Source organism: Bombina bombina, chromosome 7 (assembly GCF_027579735.1).
Source record: "Bombina bombina isolate aBomBom1 chromosome 7, aBomBom1.pri, whole genome shotgun sequence".
NCBI classification, from domain to species: Eukaryota; Metazoa; Chordata; class Amphibia; order Anura; family Bombinatoridae; genus Bombina; species Bombina bombina.
This window is the reverse complement of record NC_069505.1, coordinates 538757-560009: the sequence shown is the minus strand read 5'-3', so window position 1 is coordinate 560009 and position 21253 is coordinate 538757. Positions and strand designations below refer to the sequence as shown.

The window sequence follows — 21253 nt, the reverse complement described above, 5'->3', positions numbered from 1 at the left end:
CACCTTACATGCCCACTCAACGTAGGAATCACCAGCTAATTTAACAGTGTCTCTGAACCGCCTCCGGTATGCCTCCGGTGTAACCGCATACCTGGAGAGCAGAGCCTCTTTCACAGTATTATAATCCCCAACCTCCTCATCTGGAATGGCCCGAACAGCCTCACTGGCCCGGCCGGATAATTTTCCGGATAATATCGTGACCCAGTCCTCTGCGGGTACCTTGTGTAGTGCACATTGCCTCTCAAAATCCGCAAGGAACCCATCAATCTCTCCTTCTGTTTCCAGGAAGTTTTTAAAAGCTGCAAAATTTACTTTTCTCTTTTCCACTTGGGCTGCTGCAGCGCTGCTTTGGCGAAGTAGGTTGGCCTCCACAGCTGCTATGACCCGGTCGATAATTTCCGCAGATGGGTTGGGGCCATAATATGCCAGTCTTATTTTAACCGCCCGATCAAAGCTTGCTTCTTCAGGGGTTCTGTCTGATATGCTGGGCCCATTGGTTCCTTCTGTCCCTGGTACTCTTTCCATCTTAGTCAGTATTGTAATAATCCCCCTCTTCCTGAGGTTACTGGCTTGTGTAGTTGCTCTTCTGGGCGATAAGGTTCATTCCGTCGCTTGCCACCAATTGTTACGGTACCAACAGTGTACCAAGGGTTAGTACCAAGGAACAATGTCCTGCATAGGGAATCAGCAATTCACAACCCAGCCAGTTTCAGGTTTAAAACAGAATGTCATTTATTAAAGGCTAGATGCCTAGTATTTATACAGGTTTGACACCCCCCCCCCAGATGGGGGTTGAAAGACTGTTGTACATTACATGGAGGGAACAAGCCCTTTGACATGATACAATAGAATTATATTACTTAAACACTTCAACCACAAGACACTCTTGGCCCTTCTTATCACTTAGGCGTTTTCTCTCTGGAGGTGATCAAACAATAGAATGCTTAGCACTAATTAGATTATAGCTGGAGCCAGCAACTCTGTCTTTAGAAATTAGTTTCTTAGCTAAACACAATTAACTCCTTCAGTCCTGACAGAAGGGTCTGTCACAATGATCTCCTTCACTCCAGGCCCGAATAGGGTCTGCCCCTTGAAGGGAATATTGAGAAGCTTAGACTTAGATGTAACGTCAGTTGACCAGGATTTAAGCCATAGCGCCCTACATGCCTGAATAGCAAAACCTGAGTTCTTAGCCGTTAGTTTAGTTAAATGAACAACGGCGCCAGAAACAAATGAATTGGCTAGCTTAAGCGCTTTAAGCTTGTCAAGTATATCATCCAATGGAGTTTCTACCTGTAAGGCCTCTTCCAGAGACTCAAACCAGAAGGCCGCAGCAGCAGTGACCGGGGCAATGCATGCAAGAGGCTGGAGAATAAAACCTTGTTGAATAAACATTTTCTTAAGGTAACCCTCTAACTTTTTATCCATTGGATCTAGGAAAGCTCAACTTTCCTCGACGGGGATAGTTGTACGCTTAGCTAGGGTAGAAAAAGCTCTCTCCACCTTAGGGACCATTTGCCATAAGTCCCGTGTAGCGGCATCTATTGGAAACATTTTCTTAAAAATAGGAGGGGGGAGAACGGTATGCCTGGTCTATCCCATTCCTTAGTAATAATTTCTGAAAACCTTTTAGGTATTGGAAAAACATCAGTGTAAACAGGTACTGCATAGTATTTATCCAATCTACACAATTTCTCTGGCACTATAATGGTGTCACATTCATCCAGAGTAGCTAAAACCTCCCTGAGCAACACGCGGAGGTGTTCAAGCTTAAATTTAAATGTTGACATATCAGAATCAGGTTGAAGGAACGTTTTATGTTTCAGTAATGTGAGAAAGTAATAAGAATATTACCTTTTACAGCAAGCATGATACTAGTCGTTATTAAATCACTGTAATCAGGCTTACCTTAATTAAATCCGGTATTAACAGCATTTTCTAGCATATTCATTTCTCTAGAAAAATTTAAACTGCACATACCTCATAGCAGGAGACCCTGCACGCCATTCCCCCAGCTGAAGTTACCTCTCTCTTCAGTTATGTGTGAGAACAGTAATGGATCTTAGTTACAACCTGCTAAGATCATCAAAGACCACAGGCAGACTCTTCTTCTACTTTCTGCATGAGGCTAAAATAGTACAACTCCGGTACCATTTGAAAATAACAAACTTTTGATTGAAGATAAACTAAATAAAAACACCACATCTCTAGCTACTTCCTATCTTGTCGAGAGCTGCAAGAGAATGACTGGTAGTGGCAGTTAGAGGAGGAGCTATATAGACAGCTCTGCTGTGGGTGATTCTCTTGCAGCTTCCTGTTGGGAAGGAGAATATCCCACAAGTAATGGATGATCCGTGGACTGGATACACCTTACAAGAGAAAAAACACTGTGACACTGTTCTAGACCAACTGCGCTAAAGCCAAAAGGTGAGTTAGGAACACTTTACATTCCTATGTTCTTCACAAAGAAGAACATTTTCTTTATATATATATATATATATATATATATATATATATACACTGTATATCCGGTTATTTTTTGAAAAATATATAATTATTATAATTATTACTATATGAATATATACAGATAGTCTCCACAGTAGTAGAAATATCTGTATCCTCGGCATGGCGAGACAGTATCACTAACAGGCCCCTGAGCAAAAGAGTAACCCTAGATGCACTTACATTTGTAACTGAAAGGGAGGCACACAAGGCCACCATACAAAAAAGATTGAGTTCCACTGCTGCCCACAACACTCAGGATGTATATTTCAGTACATAAGTCATTTCTGTGTAACCTCTATGCACTGAAAAAGTATAAACAATTGTGAACAAAAGGGAACCATTATTGATACAGACACTTGGCAAAGAACAGAAATGAGGTCAGAAACACACTGAATATAAATAAAACTGCTAAAAAATCCATAACTCCTACAAAATACCCAAAGGGTAAAGCAAAATAGAACCTAAGGCAGTATGTGGACATGCAAGGGTACATAAGAACAGAAGGTCCAACAGCCTCCTCTACCTCTGCAAGGATATGCATCCAAGCAAGAGTAACAAGCCAAATGGAACTAAGAATTAGCGACACTTCATACATCTCAGCCTATTGGGGTCAAACAATGGATACAGACAGCCACGACTAAGGTCAGAAGGTGACTGGACCTTTGCAGTACTAAGTAAGCTGTATACAGAGGTGTTATAATCTCTATTCTCTATACATACAAAACAAATACAAACAAGAGAAAACTATATAGAGGATAGAGAACTGACATGCACAGGAAGGGAGTAAAACGTGAGAGTGATACGTCCAGTGAATGCTGGGAGATTTGTTCAGAGATCGATATATTAGTGACGGCGTGTTTATTACTCACTTATGCTGTGATGTAAATGCACGTCCTCCTTTACTTGATGAGGGCCTCTTAAATACGGTTCTTCTCCTCGTTCAATTGATGATATAATTTTAGGCTTCACATTAGCATATCCTAAGAAAAAGAAATATATAGAAATATACATAAGAAGTTACATGTGACACGTTCTCACTATTTAGCACCTTACATTACATACTGTAGTAATTTGTATACATAAGTTATACGTGACACGCTCTCACTATTTAGCAGCTTACATTGTGTACTGTAGTCATTTGTATACATAAGTTACATGTGACACGCTCTCACTATTTAGTACCTTACATTACGTACTGTAGTCATTTGTATACATAAGTTACATGTGACACGCTCTCACTATTTAGCAGCTTACATTGTGTACTGTAGTCATTTGTATACATAAGTTACATGTGACACGCTCTCACTATTTAGTACCTTACATTACGTACTGTAGTCATTTGTATACATAAGTTACATGTGACACGCTCTCACTATTTAGTACCTTACATTACGTACTGTAGTCATTTGTATACATAAGTTACATGTGACACGCTCTCACTATTTAGTACCTTACATTACGTACTGTAGTCATTTGTGTACATAAGTTACATGTGACACGCTCTCACTATTTAGCACCTTACATTACGTACTGTAGTCATTTGTATACATAAGTTACATGTGACACGCTCTCACTATTTAGTACCTTACATTACGTACTGTAGTCATTTGTATACATAAGTTACATGTGACACGCTCTCACTATTTAGTACCTTACATTACGTACTGTAGTCATTTGTATACATAAGTTACATGTGACACGCTCTCACTATTTAGTACCTTACATTACGTACTGTAGTCATTTGTATACATAAGTTACATGTGACACGCTCTCACTATTTAGTACCTTACATTACGTACTGTAGTCATTTGTATACATAAGTTACATGTGACACGCTCTCACTATTTAGCACCTTACATTACGTACTGTAGTCATTTGTATACATATGTTACATGTGACACGCTCTCACTATTTAGTACCTTACATTACGTACTGTAGTCATTTGTATACATAAGTTACATGTGACACGCTCTCACTATTTAGTACCTTACATTACGTACTGTAGTCATTTGTATACATAAGTTACATGTGACACGCTCTCACTATTTAGTACCTTACATTATGTACTGTAGTCATTTGTATACATAAGTTACATGTGACACGCTCACTATTTAGCACCTTACATTACGTACTGTAGTCATTTGTATACATAAGTTACATGTGACACGCTCTCACTATTTAGTACCTTACATTACGTACTGTAGTCATTTGTATACATAAGTTACATGTGACACGCTCACTATTTAGCACCTTACATTACGTACTGTAGTCATTTGTATACATAAGTTACATGTGACACGCTCTCACTATTTAGTACCTTACATTACGTACTGTAGTCATTTGTATACATAAGTTACATGTGACACGCTCACTATTTAGCACCTTACATTACGTACTGTAGTCATTTGTATACATAAGTTACATGTGACACGCTCTCACTATTTAGTACCTTACATTATGTACTGTAGTCATTTGTATACATAAGTTACATGTGACACGCTCACTATTTAGCACCTTACATTACGTACTGTAGTCATTTGTATACATAAGTTACATGTGACACGCTCTCACTATTTAGTACCTTACATTACGTACTGTAGTCATTTGTATACATATGTTACATGTGACACGCTCTATATTTAGCAGCTTACATTACGTACTTTAGTCATTTGTATACAAAGGAGTCTATTAAATCCGCTCAAGCCCATATTGAGTGCATCATTATTGTATGGTTTTTGTTAAAGGGACATGAAACCCAAAATGATTATTTACTGATTCAGATAGAACATAACATTTTAAACAACTTAACAATTTATTTCTATTATCTAATTAGCTTAATTCTCTAGGTATCCTTTGTTGAAGAAGTAGCAATGTACTACTGGTTCATAGCTGAGCACATCAGATGAGCCAATGACAAGAGGCATATATGTGCAGCCACCAATCAGCTGCTAGCTCCCAGTAGTGCATTGCTGCTACCTAGGTATGCTTTAAAAAAAAAAAAAAACAAGAGGACAAAATAAATTAGATAATAGAAGTAAATTAGAAAGCTGTTTGAAATTACCTACTATATCTGAATCCTGGAATAAAAATGTTTTTCATGTCCCTTTAACTTCACCAATACTTTGCACCGAGAGAATAGCAAAATGTCCTTATATTTGTAATGTGCTGAACTTCTTACCAACAATGTGAGGCTCATGGGGGTGTCAAGAAAGGCTGGATCTGCTGGAGGCCAGGGCAGCACTGAGGGATCTTCAGCTCAGTATGGGCAGCAGCTAGGGATGCGCTATTCACCCTTCCTGAGGAGCTCTCTGTAAGTCTATTTATAGTGTACCCGTCTGTAAGTCTATTTATATTGTACCTGTCTGTAAGTCTATTTATATTGTACCTGTCTGTAAGTCTATTTATATTGTACCTGTCTGTAAGTCTATTTATATTGTACCTGTCTGTAAGTCTATTTATAATGTACCCGTCTGTAAGTCTATTTATAGTGTACCCGTCTGTAAGTCTATTTATAGTGTACCCGTCTGTAAGTCTATTTATAGTGTACCCGTCTGTAAGTCTATTTATAGTGTACCCGTCTGTAAGTCTATTTATAGTGTACCCGTCTGTAAGTCTATTTATATTGTACCCGTCTGTAAGTCTATTTATATTGTACCTGTCTGTAAGTCTATTTATATTGTACCTGTCTGTAAGTCTATTTATATTGTACCTGTCTGTAAGTCTATTTATAATGTACCCGTCTGTAAGTCTATTTATAGTGTACCCGTCTGTAAGTCTATTTATAGTGTACCCGTCTGTAAGTCTATTTATAGTGCACCCGTCTGTAAGTCTATTTATATTGTACCTGTCTGTAAGTCTATTTATATTGTACCTGTCTGTAAGTCTATTTATAGTGTACCCGTCTGTAAGTCTATTTATAGTGTACCTGTCTGTAAGTCTATTTATATTGTACCCGTCTGTAAGTCTATTTATAGTGTACCCGTCTGTAAGTCTATTTATAGTGTACCTGTCTGTAAGTCTATTTATATTGTACCCGTCTGTAAGTCTATTTATAGTGTACAAGTCTGCAAGTCTATTTATACTGTACCCGTCTGTAAGTCTATTTATATTGTACCCGTCTGTAAGTCTATTTATATTGTACCCGTCTGTAAGTCTATTTATAGTGCACCCGTCTGTAAGTCTATTTATAGTGTACCTGTCTGTAAGTCTATTTATATTGTACCCGTCTGTAAGTCTATTTATAGTGTACCCGTCTGTAAGTCTATTTATAGTGTACCTGTCTGTAAGTCTATTTATATTGTACCCGTCTGTAAGTCTATTTATAGTGTACAAGTCTGCAAGTCTATTTATACTGTACCCGTCTGTAAGTCTATTTATATTGTACCCGTCTGTAAGTCTATTTATATTGCACCCGTCTGTAAGTCTATTTATATTGTACCTGTCTGTAAGTCTATTTATATTGCACCCGTCTGTAAGTCTAGTTATATTGTACCTGTCTGTAAGTCTATTTATATTGCACCCGTCTGTAAGTCTATTTATATTGTACCTGTCTGTAAGTCTATTTATATTGTACCCGTCTGTAAGTCTATTTATATTGTACCCGTCTGTAAGTCTATTTATAGTGTACCCGTCTGTAAGTCTATTTATATTGTACCCGTCTGTAAGTCTATTTATATTGCACCCGTCTGTAAGTCTAGTTATATTGTACCCGTCTGTAAGTCTATTTATATTGCACCCGTCTGTAAGTCTATTTATATTGTACCCGTCTGTAAGTCTATTTATATTGTACCCGTCTGTAAGTCTATTTATATTGTACCCGTCTGTAAGTCTATTTATAGTGTACCCGTCTGTAAGTCTATTTATATTGCACCCGTCTGTAAGTCTATTTATATTGTACCTGTCTGTAAGTCTATTTATATTGCACCCGTCTGTAAGTCTAGTTATATTGTACCCGTCTGTAAGTCTATTTATATTACACCCGTCTGTAAGTCTATTTATAGTGTACCTGTCTGTAAGTCTATTTATAGTGTACCTGTCTGTAAGTCTATTTATATTGCACCCGTCTGTAAGTCTATATATAGTGCACCCGTCTGTAAGTCTATTTATAGTGTACCCGTCTGTAAGTCTATTTATATTGTACCCGTCTGTAAGTCTATTTATAGTGTACCCGTCTGCAAGTCTATTTATAGTGTACCTGTCTGTAAGTCTATTTATAGTGTACTCGTCTGTAAGTCTATTTATATTGTACCTGTCTGTAAGACTATTTATAGTGTACCTGTCTGTAAGTCTATTAATATTGCACCCGTCTGTAAGTCTATTTATAGTTTGCCTGTCTGTAAGTCTATATTGCACCCGTCTGTAAGTCTATTTATAGTGTACCTGTCTGTAAGTCTACTTATAGTGTGTCTGTCTGTAAGTCTATATTGCACCCGTCTGTAAGTCTATTTATATTGTACTCGTCTGTAAGTCTATTTATAGTGTACCTGTTAGGAATTATTGTTAGCATGACTAGCGCCATCTTGTTCTTCGCCGCCATTTTGTCTTAGGCATCCATCTTGGGTAATGAATCTTTTATTATAGTGGTTTATTATGTAGTAAGAAATATGCTGATGTTAGGGAGACTTGCATAGATATAATAGTCCTGAGAATGACCCTGACGATGTGCTTGGATGCATTGTTATCTCTACAAGATGTCAAACGGCTGTGATTTGTGCTGGGCTAGGAGGCCTAGTTACTGTTTATCTGTAGTTAGGTATTTCTGTAGAAATGACTCCCTAACACTCCTTTTATTCCAATTATATTTTCTATGAGTTTCTTTGTTCTTATAGAAATACCATGTGAAATGATGTAATTATGAATACGTCACTTGTTAAACCTATATGCTGTAACTTCTGGCTATAAAAGTGCCTAACAACTTGTAATAAATAGAATAGCTTTTGGAATCATAGCTGCGTGGTCTGAAATCTATTCTCCTGGACGTCCTGAACAGATAAGTACTGATTTCCAGCTGGTATGGTGTGCCCGATGCCCAGTCCTGAACTGACACCCCCCTCCTGAAACCAATATGCAACAGTTTCTGGTGTCAGAATTGTGGGATTTACACTGGGGAGAGGATCAGTGTTTATTTACTCTGCTTTCCCTCTGTGAATCTGAACCTAAATTTAGTTTGTTTTGAATATATGATAAAGGGTTAAAAAAGGGATTCCTGCATTAAAGAAAGAAGCAGGGTTTGTGCGAAGGTTTGAGTCCTGTCTCGGCACTTGTGATAAATCCCTCTAGACAGGTTAATAGTCCTGTGCTAGTTCTAGACAGGTATTGTAGTCCTGTGCTAGTTTATGACAGGTATTGTAGTCCTGTCTGGTAAGCGCGCAAGTTAAGTTAGCATGCACTTTGACGGAAGATTTTAAGTTAAGTTCCCCGAGCCAATTGGCATTGCTGTGTTGAAGTTGTCCCTATACATTCCTATAGTAGATTTTTGTTACCTATCACTGGAAATTGGATAATAATTTGTTTGCTTGCTTGTTTTTTTATTGCTATATAATTGCTGTGCTGTTTTGTGCTTAAAATATATATTAAGTGACTGTGCATTTTATTACTGCTGCTCTTTTTGTGTTGTTAAAGAAACGTGGGGTAAATATTGTTAATAATGCACAGAGAAGAGGAAAATGTTATTGCATTTGTAATGTCTACAAAACGGTTAACAAACTGTTAAAAAAAAAAAAAAAAGCAGAAATATTTCAGGCAGAAAAAAACCCACTCTGGAAAGGGAGGGGGGGGATCATAAAAAAATCTGTCAGTGAGCAGCTGTGTAGAGTCAGTGAAGAGAAATTTAAAAAAAACTGTTACAGAAGCTTCGTTAAGTATAATTTTTTTCTTTCTTTTGTTTGCAGTAATGAAAAGTAAATTTTGTATATTTGGATGTGTCATGTGTTATGTGTCTAGTATTATGTGTCAAAGAGTTGCTTAGATCAACAGAATAACAAAATAAAAAATAAATAAATAAATTTAAAAAAAAGGAACAGAGGATGTTTTTTATCCTGTTTTGAAATATTTCTCAAATCGTGGGAAGATGGCCATTACTTACGATTTCGGGGACTTTTCAAATACATTGTAAATTTGGTGGAAAGTTGATCTTATTGTGTTTTAGTATGTTATTTTGAATATTTGTTTTCCGGAGGAAAGGAAAAAAGGGGGAGTGAATTGCTGGTATGCGAGATGATCTGAGCTTGTGTGTGTGTGTGTATCGCTGTAAAAATGACGTTGTAATGAGGTATTTTGAAGTCTTATTGTTACAACTTTAAAGTCATAAGCATGTTTTAAATATATGTGTATTAATAAGCAGTTTTAGTTTTAAGTGATATTTGTTGTATGCAAATAAAAAAAAAAAAACTGTCCACCTGATGCAGCATTTAAACATATGGTTTTTGCAAGGAAACTAATTAAAGGATTTGCTACATGATAAATGGTTAGTCCTTAAAGGGACAGTGTACTGTAAAATTGTTTTATATTAATGTATTTGTAATGACTTGTGATACAAGCTGAAAAGTTTAAAATGTAGGAGAAGTTGCATTTGCAAGTTTGTGTATATATGAAAGCTGCCATTTAGTTAGCAGATATTTCTTTTGCAGTGTAACTGAATTCTCTCTGTTATGCAAACTGAATTGATAAGTTGTCTACAATCTTAGTGTTGCGATATGTGAGACTAGCAAAAAAAAAAAAAAAAAAAAAAAAAGGCAAACAGAAGAGAAAAATATTTAAAGGGATACAGGCAAACTGATATAAAATCTGAGATTTTAAGGAAATATTTACAGAGAAGACAATAAGGTTTACTGTAAGCCTAACACTAGTATATGTAACTGTGTCAGCAGTTTCAATTAAAGATAATTTTTAGTAAAATGTCCCTTTAACTAGCCTGCATCCCACTGTGTGTTTTTATGCTGGTTATGCTTGCTTAGGCTATTTAATGAATGTCAGTATACATTTTTATTATAAGTAAGGCCAATGACTCATTGGGAATAATTTAAAGGGGAAATTATTATTATTATTTTTTTGTAGAAAGCTTATTTTATTTTTTTATACATTTGTTACATTTGGCTAGAGAGCTGCAGAATGGTGAATATCAAATTATAAACAAAGTTAAATCAAATAATTGTGTTGTTATTAAAATTTTCGTTATGTAAAAGTATAGACTGGATTCTAGCAGCTTTTCACAAATTATTTGTGCCACATCTGATTTACTTAAAGGGACAGTCTACCATATAATTGCTATTGTTTTAAAGATAGATAATCCCTTTATTACCCATTCCCCAGTGTTGCATGGCGCACACAGTTGTATTGGTATGCTTTTTGCCTCTGTAGTTGTCTTGTGTCTAGGAACCTTCTTCCAGCTCCCTGGTCACATGACTGTGACTGTTTATGGTCTATTGTCTTAAATTTAGCATTGTTTTGTGCTGGATCTTGGATGACCCCCTGTGCCTGAACACAGTGTTATCTATATGGCCCACGTGTATTTTGTCTCTCTGTGTTGGAAAGAGATTTTAAAAAGCCTGTGATAAGAGGCAGCCCTCAAAGGCTTAGAAATTAGCATATGAGCCTACCTATGTTTAGTTTAAACTAAGAATACCAAGAAAAAATTTGATGATAAAAGTAAATTGGAAAGTTGATTAAAATTAAAAGTCCTATCTGAATAATGAAAGTTTAATTTATACTAAAATGTCCCTTTAACAGTAGATTTGCATGGTGCATGTGAGCAGGAGCTATATAGAACAGTGGCTGTATCATTATTATCTAATTATTCCCAAAATTGGATACTTAGGTGTTTGTGTGTTCTTTTGTAAATTTATGGTTAGGGATTTTATTTGTAAATATGCAACTGGAGTTTATTGATCTTCTGAAGTGATTGCATCATTAGTATGATATCATAGAATTGTACATGATAGAATTTGCAGAACCACGGTATAGATGGTTGTTTTAGGATTTTAATTATTTTGTAGTGTTTTGCGAGTGCTGCGTTTCAGGGAATGGCAGAATTAGTTTTGAATTTCAGGTTAATTTTGGTTGTTAAAAGTTTGTGTCGGCTGTTCATGTTTTGTTTTGTAAAATGGACAATTGGTTTAAGTGTTTTCTAAGAGAATGTTGTGTTTTTATTTTTCGTGAATGCGTGTGGTAAGGTGCTGTATGAATGGAATATTGCATGTGGAGGTGTATTTGATTTTGTTTGCTATTGAGAATTGTATTCTGCATGCATGAGTGCAGTGCATAATTTGTCTTTTCGTTTTTTGTTATGTTGTGTTTGCGTGCCACATGGGATGTTTCACGCAAACAAGGGGGAAGTATTGATGAGTATTGATGAGTATCTTTATGTGAAAGGGGTGATTGTTTTTAGGTAAGAAGTTGAACCTAAAACGTTTTGAATCTTCTCTTACAATGTTATTGCCTAACCACCAGCTGTGCCCTAAATTTTTCTATATTTGGTTCTTAACACTATATTTGTATTTGCAGGATGAGATCATGCAGCTGTATCCAGAAATTAAAGACACTAACGGAATTATTTTTGAGTTTTTTCCATATTTAGGTAAAATCTGTACAGATAAAATTCCATAAGTGCACTCTTCAAAAGATTAAAGATGGAATGCAAGTAAACCTTTAAAGAAAGAAAAGATGAAGATGAAAGACCTTTTGTCAAGCTTGTTTTAACCACCATACTGCAGTAAAAGTTGCTGAACTATCTTTGGATCCATTCTTTGCTTTGCATGCTGGTACCAGCCCCAGAACTGGACTCTGGGTAATCCATGACTGTTTCCTCTGATGTGTGTCGTCAGGACATAAAGACTATCCTTCTCTGGACTGTGCCTTATCGCTCGATATGGAGGTCCTGTTATGCTGTTACAGGGTCAACCAATTAAATTAGGGGAGTATTGTTTTAACTCGATTACTTATATTGCTTGTTTTGTATTCTCTTGTATTTGTTTTATTTTTATTGAACATATTAGGTATAAGAGGTCATATGCTTTATTGGTATTAGTGCACATTGTAGTTTATGTGCTTAACAAAGTAACCCTTTAGATAAGTCTAAACTTTGCAGTATTGTAACCTATTGAATGGCCATCAGAATATTTTAGACCCTCCGCCCTGTGGAACATAATGAGGACATGTCTCAGCTAGAAGTTTATATTAATTAGACAGAGAAATATTTGTTTAGGGAGTAGCATAATTATAGTCATATTGATAGTATATTTTCTACATGCCATGGCTCTTATTGGAGCTATGTTATGAAAGCAAATGTATTTTGTTACCCTTTTATTAATTGGTATGGTACTTGCAATTTGAATTTGGTAATTCCAGATGTTTGTCAAAGAAAGGATTTATCTTACCATACAGAAGTGTTTACCTTTAAGAGATTTTGTAGTTTTAAATGATGTTATGATTGTATTCTTTCCTCATACAGGAGTGTGAGAGAATTTAGGTTGCATAAAATAATTAGTAAACTATTAAATGTTTATATCAGATGAGATTGTTGACTATTAAGATCATAGTTGGAGAATTCTAAACATTATAGATAGTAGCTGTGCAGAATAAAGCAACACTAGGTTATTTTACTTTTAGTAGTTCAAAGTAACCGTGTAAAGAAATTCATTTGAGAGAAAATGTTTTTATTGACTGTTTTATTTTTCATTTTTGCTACAGGGCAGGCCTTAGCATAAGTTTTAGTATAGCCATGCAGCCTCTTGATGAAGTTTAGCAGTTTTCGCTGCTTAATATTCATGAAGTATCATTTAAATTGTATAGAGAAGCTGTGAATTATTCTCTGTAAAGTATCAATGTATTTAGTTTGTATTATATATCCACAATGTTTACATAGGATGAGTTAAGCTAAAGGAATTGTGATGCTTACAAAAAAAGATGAAAGAAGTTTTATTTGGACATAATTGTGATTGTATTGTGGTGTGTACTCATCTTGTGCTGTTTCTGTTTCCTTCATAGACTCCCTGTGACTTGAGTGTCTGCTTGCCATGGGGATCCACTGGCTGCCTTGTCTACCCCATGAACAAACCATCAGATTGCCAGCATCTCCCTGCGGAAGAACACTGGATAAGCACCCCTACTGCAAATGAACTGTTGGAGAACTGTATTATAGCAAAGTGTCTGAGGAAGGTGAAGAGGACAAAGGCTGTTATTAAAATGATCAGAGGCCACCTAGAGACAGTTGTGCTGTTACCATGTCATGCTTTACTGTGGAGAAAGGAACTGTTGGAAATATTGGGGGTTGCTAGCAATGCAGGTGGAGAAATAAGAGATGCAGCGTTGTTTGGGGGTAGATGGAGGGCTGGTTGGGTCTTTGTGCAGATAGACCAGTAGTTTGGGGATGCTGGGAGGTGAACGGAGAGTATTGGAGGGACCGCACCTATGTGCAGTGACAAATTGTGCACTATTAGCCTATAAAATTATACCACTACATATGAATATTTTGCTGTATATTATTCTCACATAGAGTCCTGTTACCATAGTATTAAGCTTATACTGTTGTTAAAGGCTTTACTAATTTTCTGCACCTGTCTATTTTTGTGTTATTCTGTTAGAATAAAAGAGTGGTATGTTAGGAATTATTGTTAGCATGACTAGCGCCATCTTGTTCTTCGCCGCCATTTTGTCTTAGGCATCCATCTTGGGTAATGAATCTTTTATTATAGTGGTTTATTATGTAGTAAGAAATATGCTGATGTTAGGGAGACTTGCATAGATATAATAGCCCTGACGATGTGCTTGGATGCATTGTTATCTCTACAAGATGTCATACGGCTTTGATTTGTGCTGGGCTAGGAGGCCCAGTTACTGTTTATCTGTAGTTAGGTATTTCTGTAGAAATGACTCCCTAACACTCCTTTTATTCCAATTATATTTTCTATGAGTTTCTTTGTTCTTATAGAAATACCATGTAAAATTATGTAATTATGAATACGTCACTTGTTAAACTTATATGCTGTAACTTCTGGCTATAAAAGTGCCTAACAACTTGTAATAAATAGAATAGCTTTTGGAATCATAGCTGCGTGGTCTGAAATCTATTCTCCTGGACGTCCTGAACAGATAAGTACTGATTTCCAGCTGCTATGGTGTGCCCGATGCCCAGTCCTGAACTGACACCCCCCTCCTGAAACCAATATGCAACAGTACCCGTCTGTAAGTCTATTTATAGTGTACCCGTCTGTAAGTCTATTTATATTGTACCCGTTTAAGTCTATAAATATTGTACCCGTCTGTAAGTCTATTTATATTGCACCCGTCGGTAAGTCTATTTATAGTGTACCCGTCTGTAAGTCTATTTATAGTGTACCTGTCTGTAAGTCTATTTATAATGTACCTGTCTGTAAATTGTACCCGTCTGTAAGTCTATTTATAGTGTACCCGTCTGTAAGTCTATTTATAGTGTACCTGTCTGTAAGTCTATTTATAGTATACCCGTCTGTAGGTCTATTTATATTGTACCCGTCTGTAAGTCTATAAATATTGTACCCGTCTGTAAGTCTATTTATAGTGTACCTGTCTGTAAGTCTATTTATAGTATACCCGTCTGTAGGTCTATTTATATTGTACCCGTCTGTAAGTCTATAAATATTGTACCCGTCTGTAAGTCTATTTATAGTGTACCCGTCTGTAAGTCTATTTATATTGTACCCGTCTGCAAGTCTATTTATAGTGTACCCGTCTGTAAGTCTATTTATATTGTACCTGTCTGTAAATTGTACCCATCTGTAAGTCTATTTATAGTGTACCTGTCTGTAAGTCTATTTATATTGTACCCGTCTGCAAGTCTATTTATAGTGTACCCGTCTGTAAGTCTATTTATATTGCACCTGTCTGTAAGTCTATTTATAGTGTACCAGTCTGTAAGTCTATTTATAGTGTACCCGTCTGTAAGTCTATATATATTGCACCGGTCTGTAAGTCTATTTATATTGCACCCGTCTGTAAGTCTATTTATATTGCACCCGTCTGCAAGTCTATTTATAGTGTACTTGTCTGTAAGTCTATTTATATTGTACCTGTCTGTAAATTGTACCTGTCTGTAAGTCTATTTATATTGTACCTGTCTGTAAGTCTATTTATATTGTATGAAGACAAACAAATGGTCCCAAAAAAAGTATGTATATATGTAAAAATTAAACTTTATTCGTTATCCATTTAAAACAGCATACAAAAATAAATAAAAATGAAAAAGATTGGGCTAACGCGTTTCGGCTATCTTGTTGCCGTGTTCATAGACCCTATCTAGTAACAATTTACCTCTCATTATATAGGTCTCTAATTACAATTCAATCATATGCAACTGTTTCATTTTTAGTATTAACCCTTTATATTCTAAAATGGCATGGATGATTCTTATTTAGCTGCAAACCATATAACATATAATTAAACTCTATTGGATGAGGGAAAATAGCATGCATAACTAAGAATTCATGAAGAATACACAAAGATACCGCTAACATGTAATGCTACATACCTATATAAGCAATATATATCAATTATTTTATACATAGCTAGAAATTATTATATAGTAGTGGAAGTGTAGTTAGTGCCGTTCTATTAGTGCATAACTCTTAATATTATCAAATCTAAATATATATATATCAAATATAAAGGGTTAATACTAAAAATGAAGCAGGGGCATATAATTGAATAGTAATTAGAGACCTATATAATGAGAGGTAAACTGTTACTAGATAGGGTCTATGAATACGGCAACAAGCTAGCCGAAACGCGTTAGGCCAATCTTTTTCATTTTTATTTATTTTTGTATGCTGTTTTAAATGGATAACGAATAAAGTGTAATTTTTACATATATATATACTTTTTTGGGACCATTTGTTTGTCTTCATATCTTATCAGGGGCAAATGAGGAGCCCCGTAGTTTCTGTCCCAGTATGTATCCGCAAGAGTAAATTGTAGGTACACAGTACAGAGCCTGGATTGGAAGCTGAAAGGTAGCGGTGTGTGGAAACAAAGATATATGGTGTCCATGTCACATCCAGAAAGAAGTCCTGCACTCACGAGTGGTAATACCGGAGAAGAGAGAGGTGGATGGTCGCGTCCATAGCATGGTCCTCGTCCTTTCAAAATCCTGGTCAACCGTCCCTGGGTAAAGTGGCTGTGTCCGCCCGTTGCTTTAAGGTAACAAGGGGTTTTGCTGAGTAGCAGGTGAAGTTGTTTATGGACTAAGTTTTTGTTTCCTACCGCTTGAACCCGTAAGGCTCTGCACACACAATACTACAAGCGTTATTTTGTTTTATCTATTTATATTGTACCCGTCTGTAAGTCTATTTATAGTGTACCTGTCTGTAAGTCTATTTATAGTGTACCTGTCTGTAAGTCTATTTATAGTGTACCAGTCTGTAAGTCTATTTATAGTGTACCAGTCTGTAAGTCCATTTATATTGTACTTGTCTTTAAGTCTATTTATATTGTACCTGTCTGTAAATTGTACCTCTCTGTAAGTCTATTTATAGTGTACCTGTCTGTAAACTGTACCTGTCTGTAAGTCTATTTATATTGTGCCTGTCTGTAAATTGTACCTGTCTGTAAGTCTATTTATAGTGTACCTGTCTGTAAGTCTATTTATATTGTACCTGTCTGTAAGTCTATTTATATTGTACCTGTCTGTTAGTCTATTTATATTGTACCTGTCTGTAAGTCTATTTATATTGTACCTGTCTGAAGTGACCTCTGTAATGTCTTTAGCACCAAGTGCTAAAAATGTTCATCTCTGACTCTCATTTAGTGCTTCCTTATTTCATATGGAGTTGTTCCTGACCTGCTCTCCTGACAAGGTCTCTGGATTTTGCTACGTGTCTGACCTGTACTGCAACCTGAGAACTGATCTACTGGCTAAAGACCCTAAAAACTGTACATTAACTACTGACGTATTCTCGTTTTGTTGTGATACCTGGCTGCTGATGGATCAACTGGCTGCTGACGGGCCACCTGGCTGCCGACGAGTTACCTGGCTGCCGACGGATCACCTGGCCGCCGACGGATCACCTGGCCGCTGTAGAGGCTACTTCCAGTCTCTACTTCTCGATTCCAAGTCGTGAGTGTTTGTGCTTTAGCAATACATTAGCCTTGCTTTATTGATATCCAGGATATTCTCTGTTTCCAGATCTAAGGTACCTGTAAGGTTTTCCTTTTACGAATATCTACCCTGGAGAGCGCATCTCTAAGCCTCCTCCTGTCCGTAAGTTATTCTAATTATCTGGATCCTGCATCACCGGAACTATCGGAGCTCTTCGGTGTCAGAGTTGGAGCCCTCAAGAACGGAAGTCCCGCTCCGCCAGGCCTGCATCCGCCTCTCAGCTGTTTGCTGTCACCTCAGATTGCTTATACAAAGTAGTATCAGAGCATACCTCCGGATCTAATGTTTCAAGTATTTTCTGAGCTGTGTTTCTATCTTGTTCGCAAGGAAAAGAATTGTGTGGCCTACATTAATGGTTGATACATGCCTCAATTCACCTGTTTATCTCTGGAATCATTTTCCGTATTAACTTAAGTATGCCCAGTCACATGCTCATTTGTATTTAAATGATGGTACTATATATTACAATATGCCTTAATGGGGGAGAAACTTTTACACTTTCCCATAAGTGTGTCTTCTCTCCTTTAAGTATATGAATTGCTACTAGTAATCCCTCAGATTCTACAGATTGTTTCTGAGAGTTTATATCCAGCAGACAAATCAACAATTTTGTATAACTATTTTGCCAGAGATCTTTCACTAGCTCTGTTGATTCTTAGGTTGTCCTAGGGAATCCTGACATATTACCAAGCCCCGGAATCATGGATCAAGCAGAGTTGTTCAACCATGTAAACAATTTGGCTCAGCAAGTGGATCACCTGACTCAGGGCCTTAGAGAGCTACAAACCGAGAATACTACTTTACGTATTTTTGTGAAAGAGGCCATTAACGCTAAACCTTTAGAGCATGCTTCAGAGCCCCAGGCCTGCCCTCCTGATATATTTAAGGGTGATAGATGCCAGTTTAGGAATGCATGCTTGTTAATGTATTCTCTTAAACCTAAAACATATAGCACAGAAAGACAAAAGGTATTAACCACTATATCATACCTTAGAGGAGAGCCAAGAGCCTGGGCGGATACATATTTTGAATCTAATAACCCCATTACTAATTCCATTGATGCATTTTTCTCTGCTATGGCAGTCCTCTACGAGGATCCCAATAAACAGCATATGGCTGAGACTGCTATGCGGGCTCTCAAACAAGGGAAACGTCCCGTAGAGGACTACATAGCAGAGTTTACACGCTGGACCACTGATTCACAGTGGAATGAAATAGCCCTGATTACCAGTACAGATTGGGTCTCTCTGAATCCCTTAAAGACGAGATTGCTAAGGTGGAAAAGCCTGCAACCTTAGAAGGGTTAATGAGTTTAACTGTGACTATAGATAGACGCCTTAGAGAAAGGCGCTCAGAAAGGAATTACCCTGAATTAAGTTATAAGAAACATAATCCAATGGTTCCTGCTTACCCAACAAACAAGCCTGAAGCTATGGATCAATAATTTGTGTATGTACTGTGCCGGAACAGATCATGAAGTGAAGGGGTGCCCTATTTTGAATCGCCAGAAGAAGGGTAAGCAACATTTCACAAATACCTGTTTCACTACTCTTGCTAAAAAAGATACTTACTGCATTCTTCCTGTAACTTTACAGTGGGATCATCAGCAAATACCATCTGAAGCGGTCATAGATTCAGGAGCTACTGGAGTGTTTATAGACAGGAGTCTTGTAGAATTAAAGGGACAGTATACACTCATTTTCATATAACTGCATGTAATAGACACTACTATAAAGAATAAGATGCACAGATACTGATATAAAAATCCAGTATAAAACTGTTTAAAAACGTACTTAGAAGCTTTCAGTTTAGCTCTGTTGAAAAGGTAGTTGGAAAGCCCACTGCAAGTGGCAAATAAGACACTCCCCCCTCCCCCTTCTTTTGCATATGAAAAGACCCTTTACACAAACAGGAGCAAGCTGGAGAAGGTAGCTGACGGTATTCAAATAAAACTTTGGGGCTTGGTTAGGAGTCTGAAAATCAGAGCAATGTTCTTTAACCCTTTGAGTGCTAAGCACTTTCCCACCTGGGTGCTAAGGTTTTCTTAAAGGGTTTTTTATTTTTAAAAATATTTTTTTTACTTTTTTTTATTTATTTCAGATCCCCAAGAGTTACACCATTGGAAATGTTAGGCAATTACCTTTCCAACGGTGGGTCTTGGGAGTCTGTAGCTACTTAGATGCCTGAGATACAGGCTTCTAAGCAGCATGCCCCCTGCTCCTATATTTAACATTGTTAATGTTAAATAAAGTTGAGCGGTGACGTCATCACGTTTATTGCGCGTGATGTCACCACGCAAAACGGAAGCCCCGACGATGCCTTTCATTATGCAGCACCGATCGCAGGGGTAGGAGCGGGTGGGAGCCCCCAGATCTCCCTCAAGTTGGAAGAGTGCTACTGACGGCTCTGAGCCGTCATTAGCACCAGAGTGGGAAACTCTGTGCCGGCTCAGAGCAGTCATTAGCACTCAAGGGGTTAAAAATAAGCAAAATTATACATTTTAAAAAAAAACTAACTTTATGGGCTTTATAAATAGATCATCTACAAAACATTTATGCAAAAAAAATGAGTGTATAATGGCCCTTTAAATAAAATTCCCATAGTTAAAAAGCTTTCTCCTGTTTTTATTCAAGTTATAGATGGATCACCTATAACTTCTGGTCCAATCACCCATCACACTGTGCCTGTTAAGTTAACCACTTACACTGTTCATTCAGAGAGTATATCTTTAGATGTTATCACATCACCCTCATTCCCTTTAGTTCTAGGGTTGAAGTGGCTCACACTTCACCAACCACACATTGATTGGAAAACTCTGAAATTAACCTTTAACTCCGACTACTGTAATCTCACTTGCTACCACTCTCACGTTATTACTCACAGTACACAGACAATTATACCAGAAAGCTATGCAGATTTTGCTATGGTGTTTGATAAAAAAGAGGCTGAGTCGTTACCACCTCATAGGCCTTTCGACTGCCCTATCGATTTGATACCTGGTTCCGACATACCATACGGTCATGTGTACCCTCTGTCAAAGGTGGAGCTGTCATAGCTTAAGGAATACTTACAGGAATGTTCTTCGTTAGAAATAAAGACCACAACACCTTAAGACCTATTATAGACTACAGGGAACTTAAGAAGCGCACTGTTAAGAACCGCTACCCTCTTCCCTTAATACCTGAGTTGATAGAACGTTTGCAGGGGGCAAGGATTTATACAAAGCTAGACTTAAGTGGTGCATATAATCTCATCCGTATTAAAAGGACAGTCTACACCAGAATTTTTATTGTTTTAAAAGATAGATAATCCCTTTATTGCCCATTCCCCAGTTTTGCATAACTAACACATTTATAATAATATACTTTTAACCTCTGTGATTATCTTGTATCTAAGCCTCTGCAAACTGCCCCTTTTTTCAGTTCTTTTGACAGACTTGCAGTCTAGCCAATCAGTGCCTGCTCCCAGATAACTTCTCGTGCACGAGCACAGTGTTATCTATATGAAATACGTGAACTAACACCCTCCAGTGGTGAAAAACTGTTAAAATGCAATCTGAAAGAGGTGGGCTTCAAGAGAAATTAGCATATGAACCTCCTAGGTTAAGCTTTCAACTAAGAA

The 21253-nt window shown here is 37.0% G+C and overlaps 1 protein-coding gene across 1 annotated transcript in view; it reads right to left on the bottom strand.

Annotated features, from left to right (window-relative positions):
* Positions 1 to 21253, bottom strand: part of LOC128665748 (zinc finger protein 585A-like) — a 202444-nt gene that overhangs the window by 34744 nt on the left and 146447 nt on the right. Inside the window, exon 5 of the mRNA XM_053719936.1 lies at positions 3375 to 3485. Coding sequence (XP_053575911.1) covers positions 3375 to 3485 — 111 coding nt within the window. The remainder of the gene's footprint in view (positions 1 to 3374; positions 3486 to 21253) is intronic.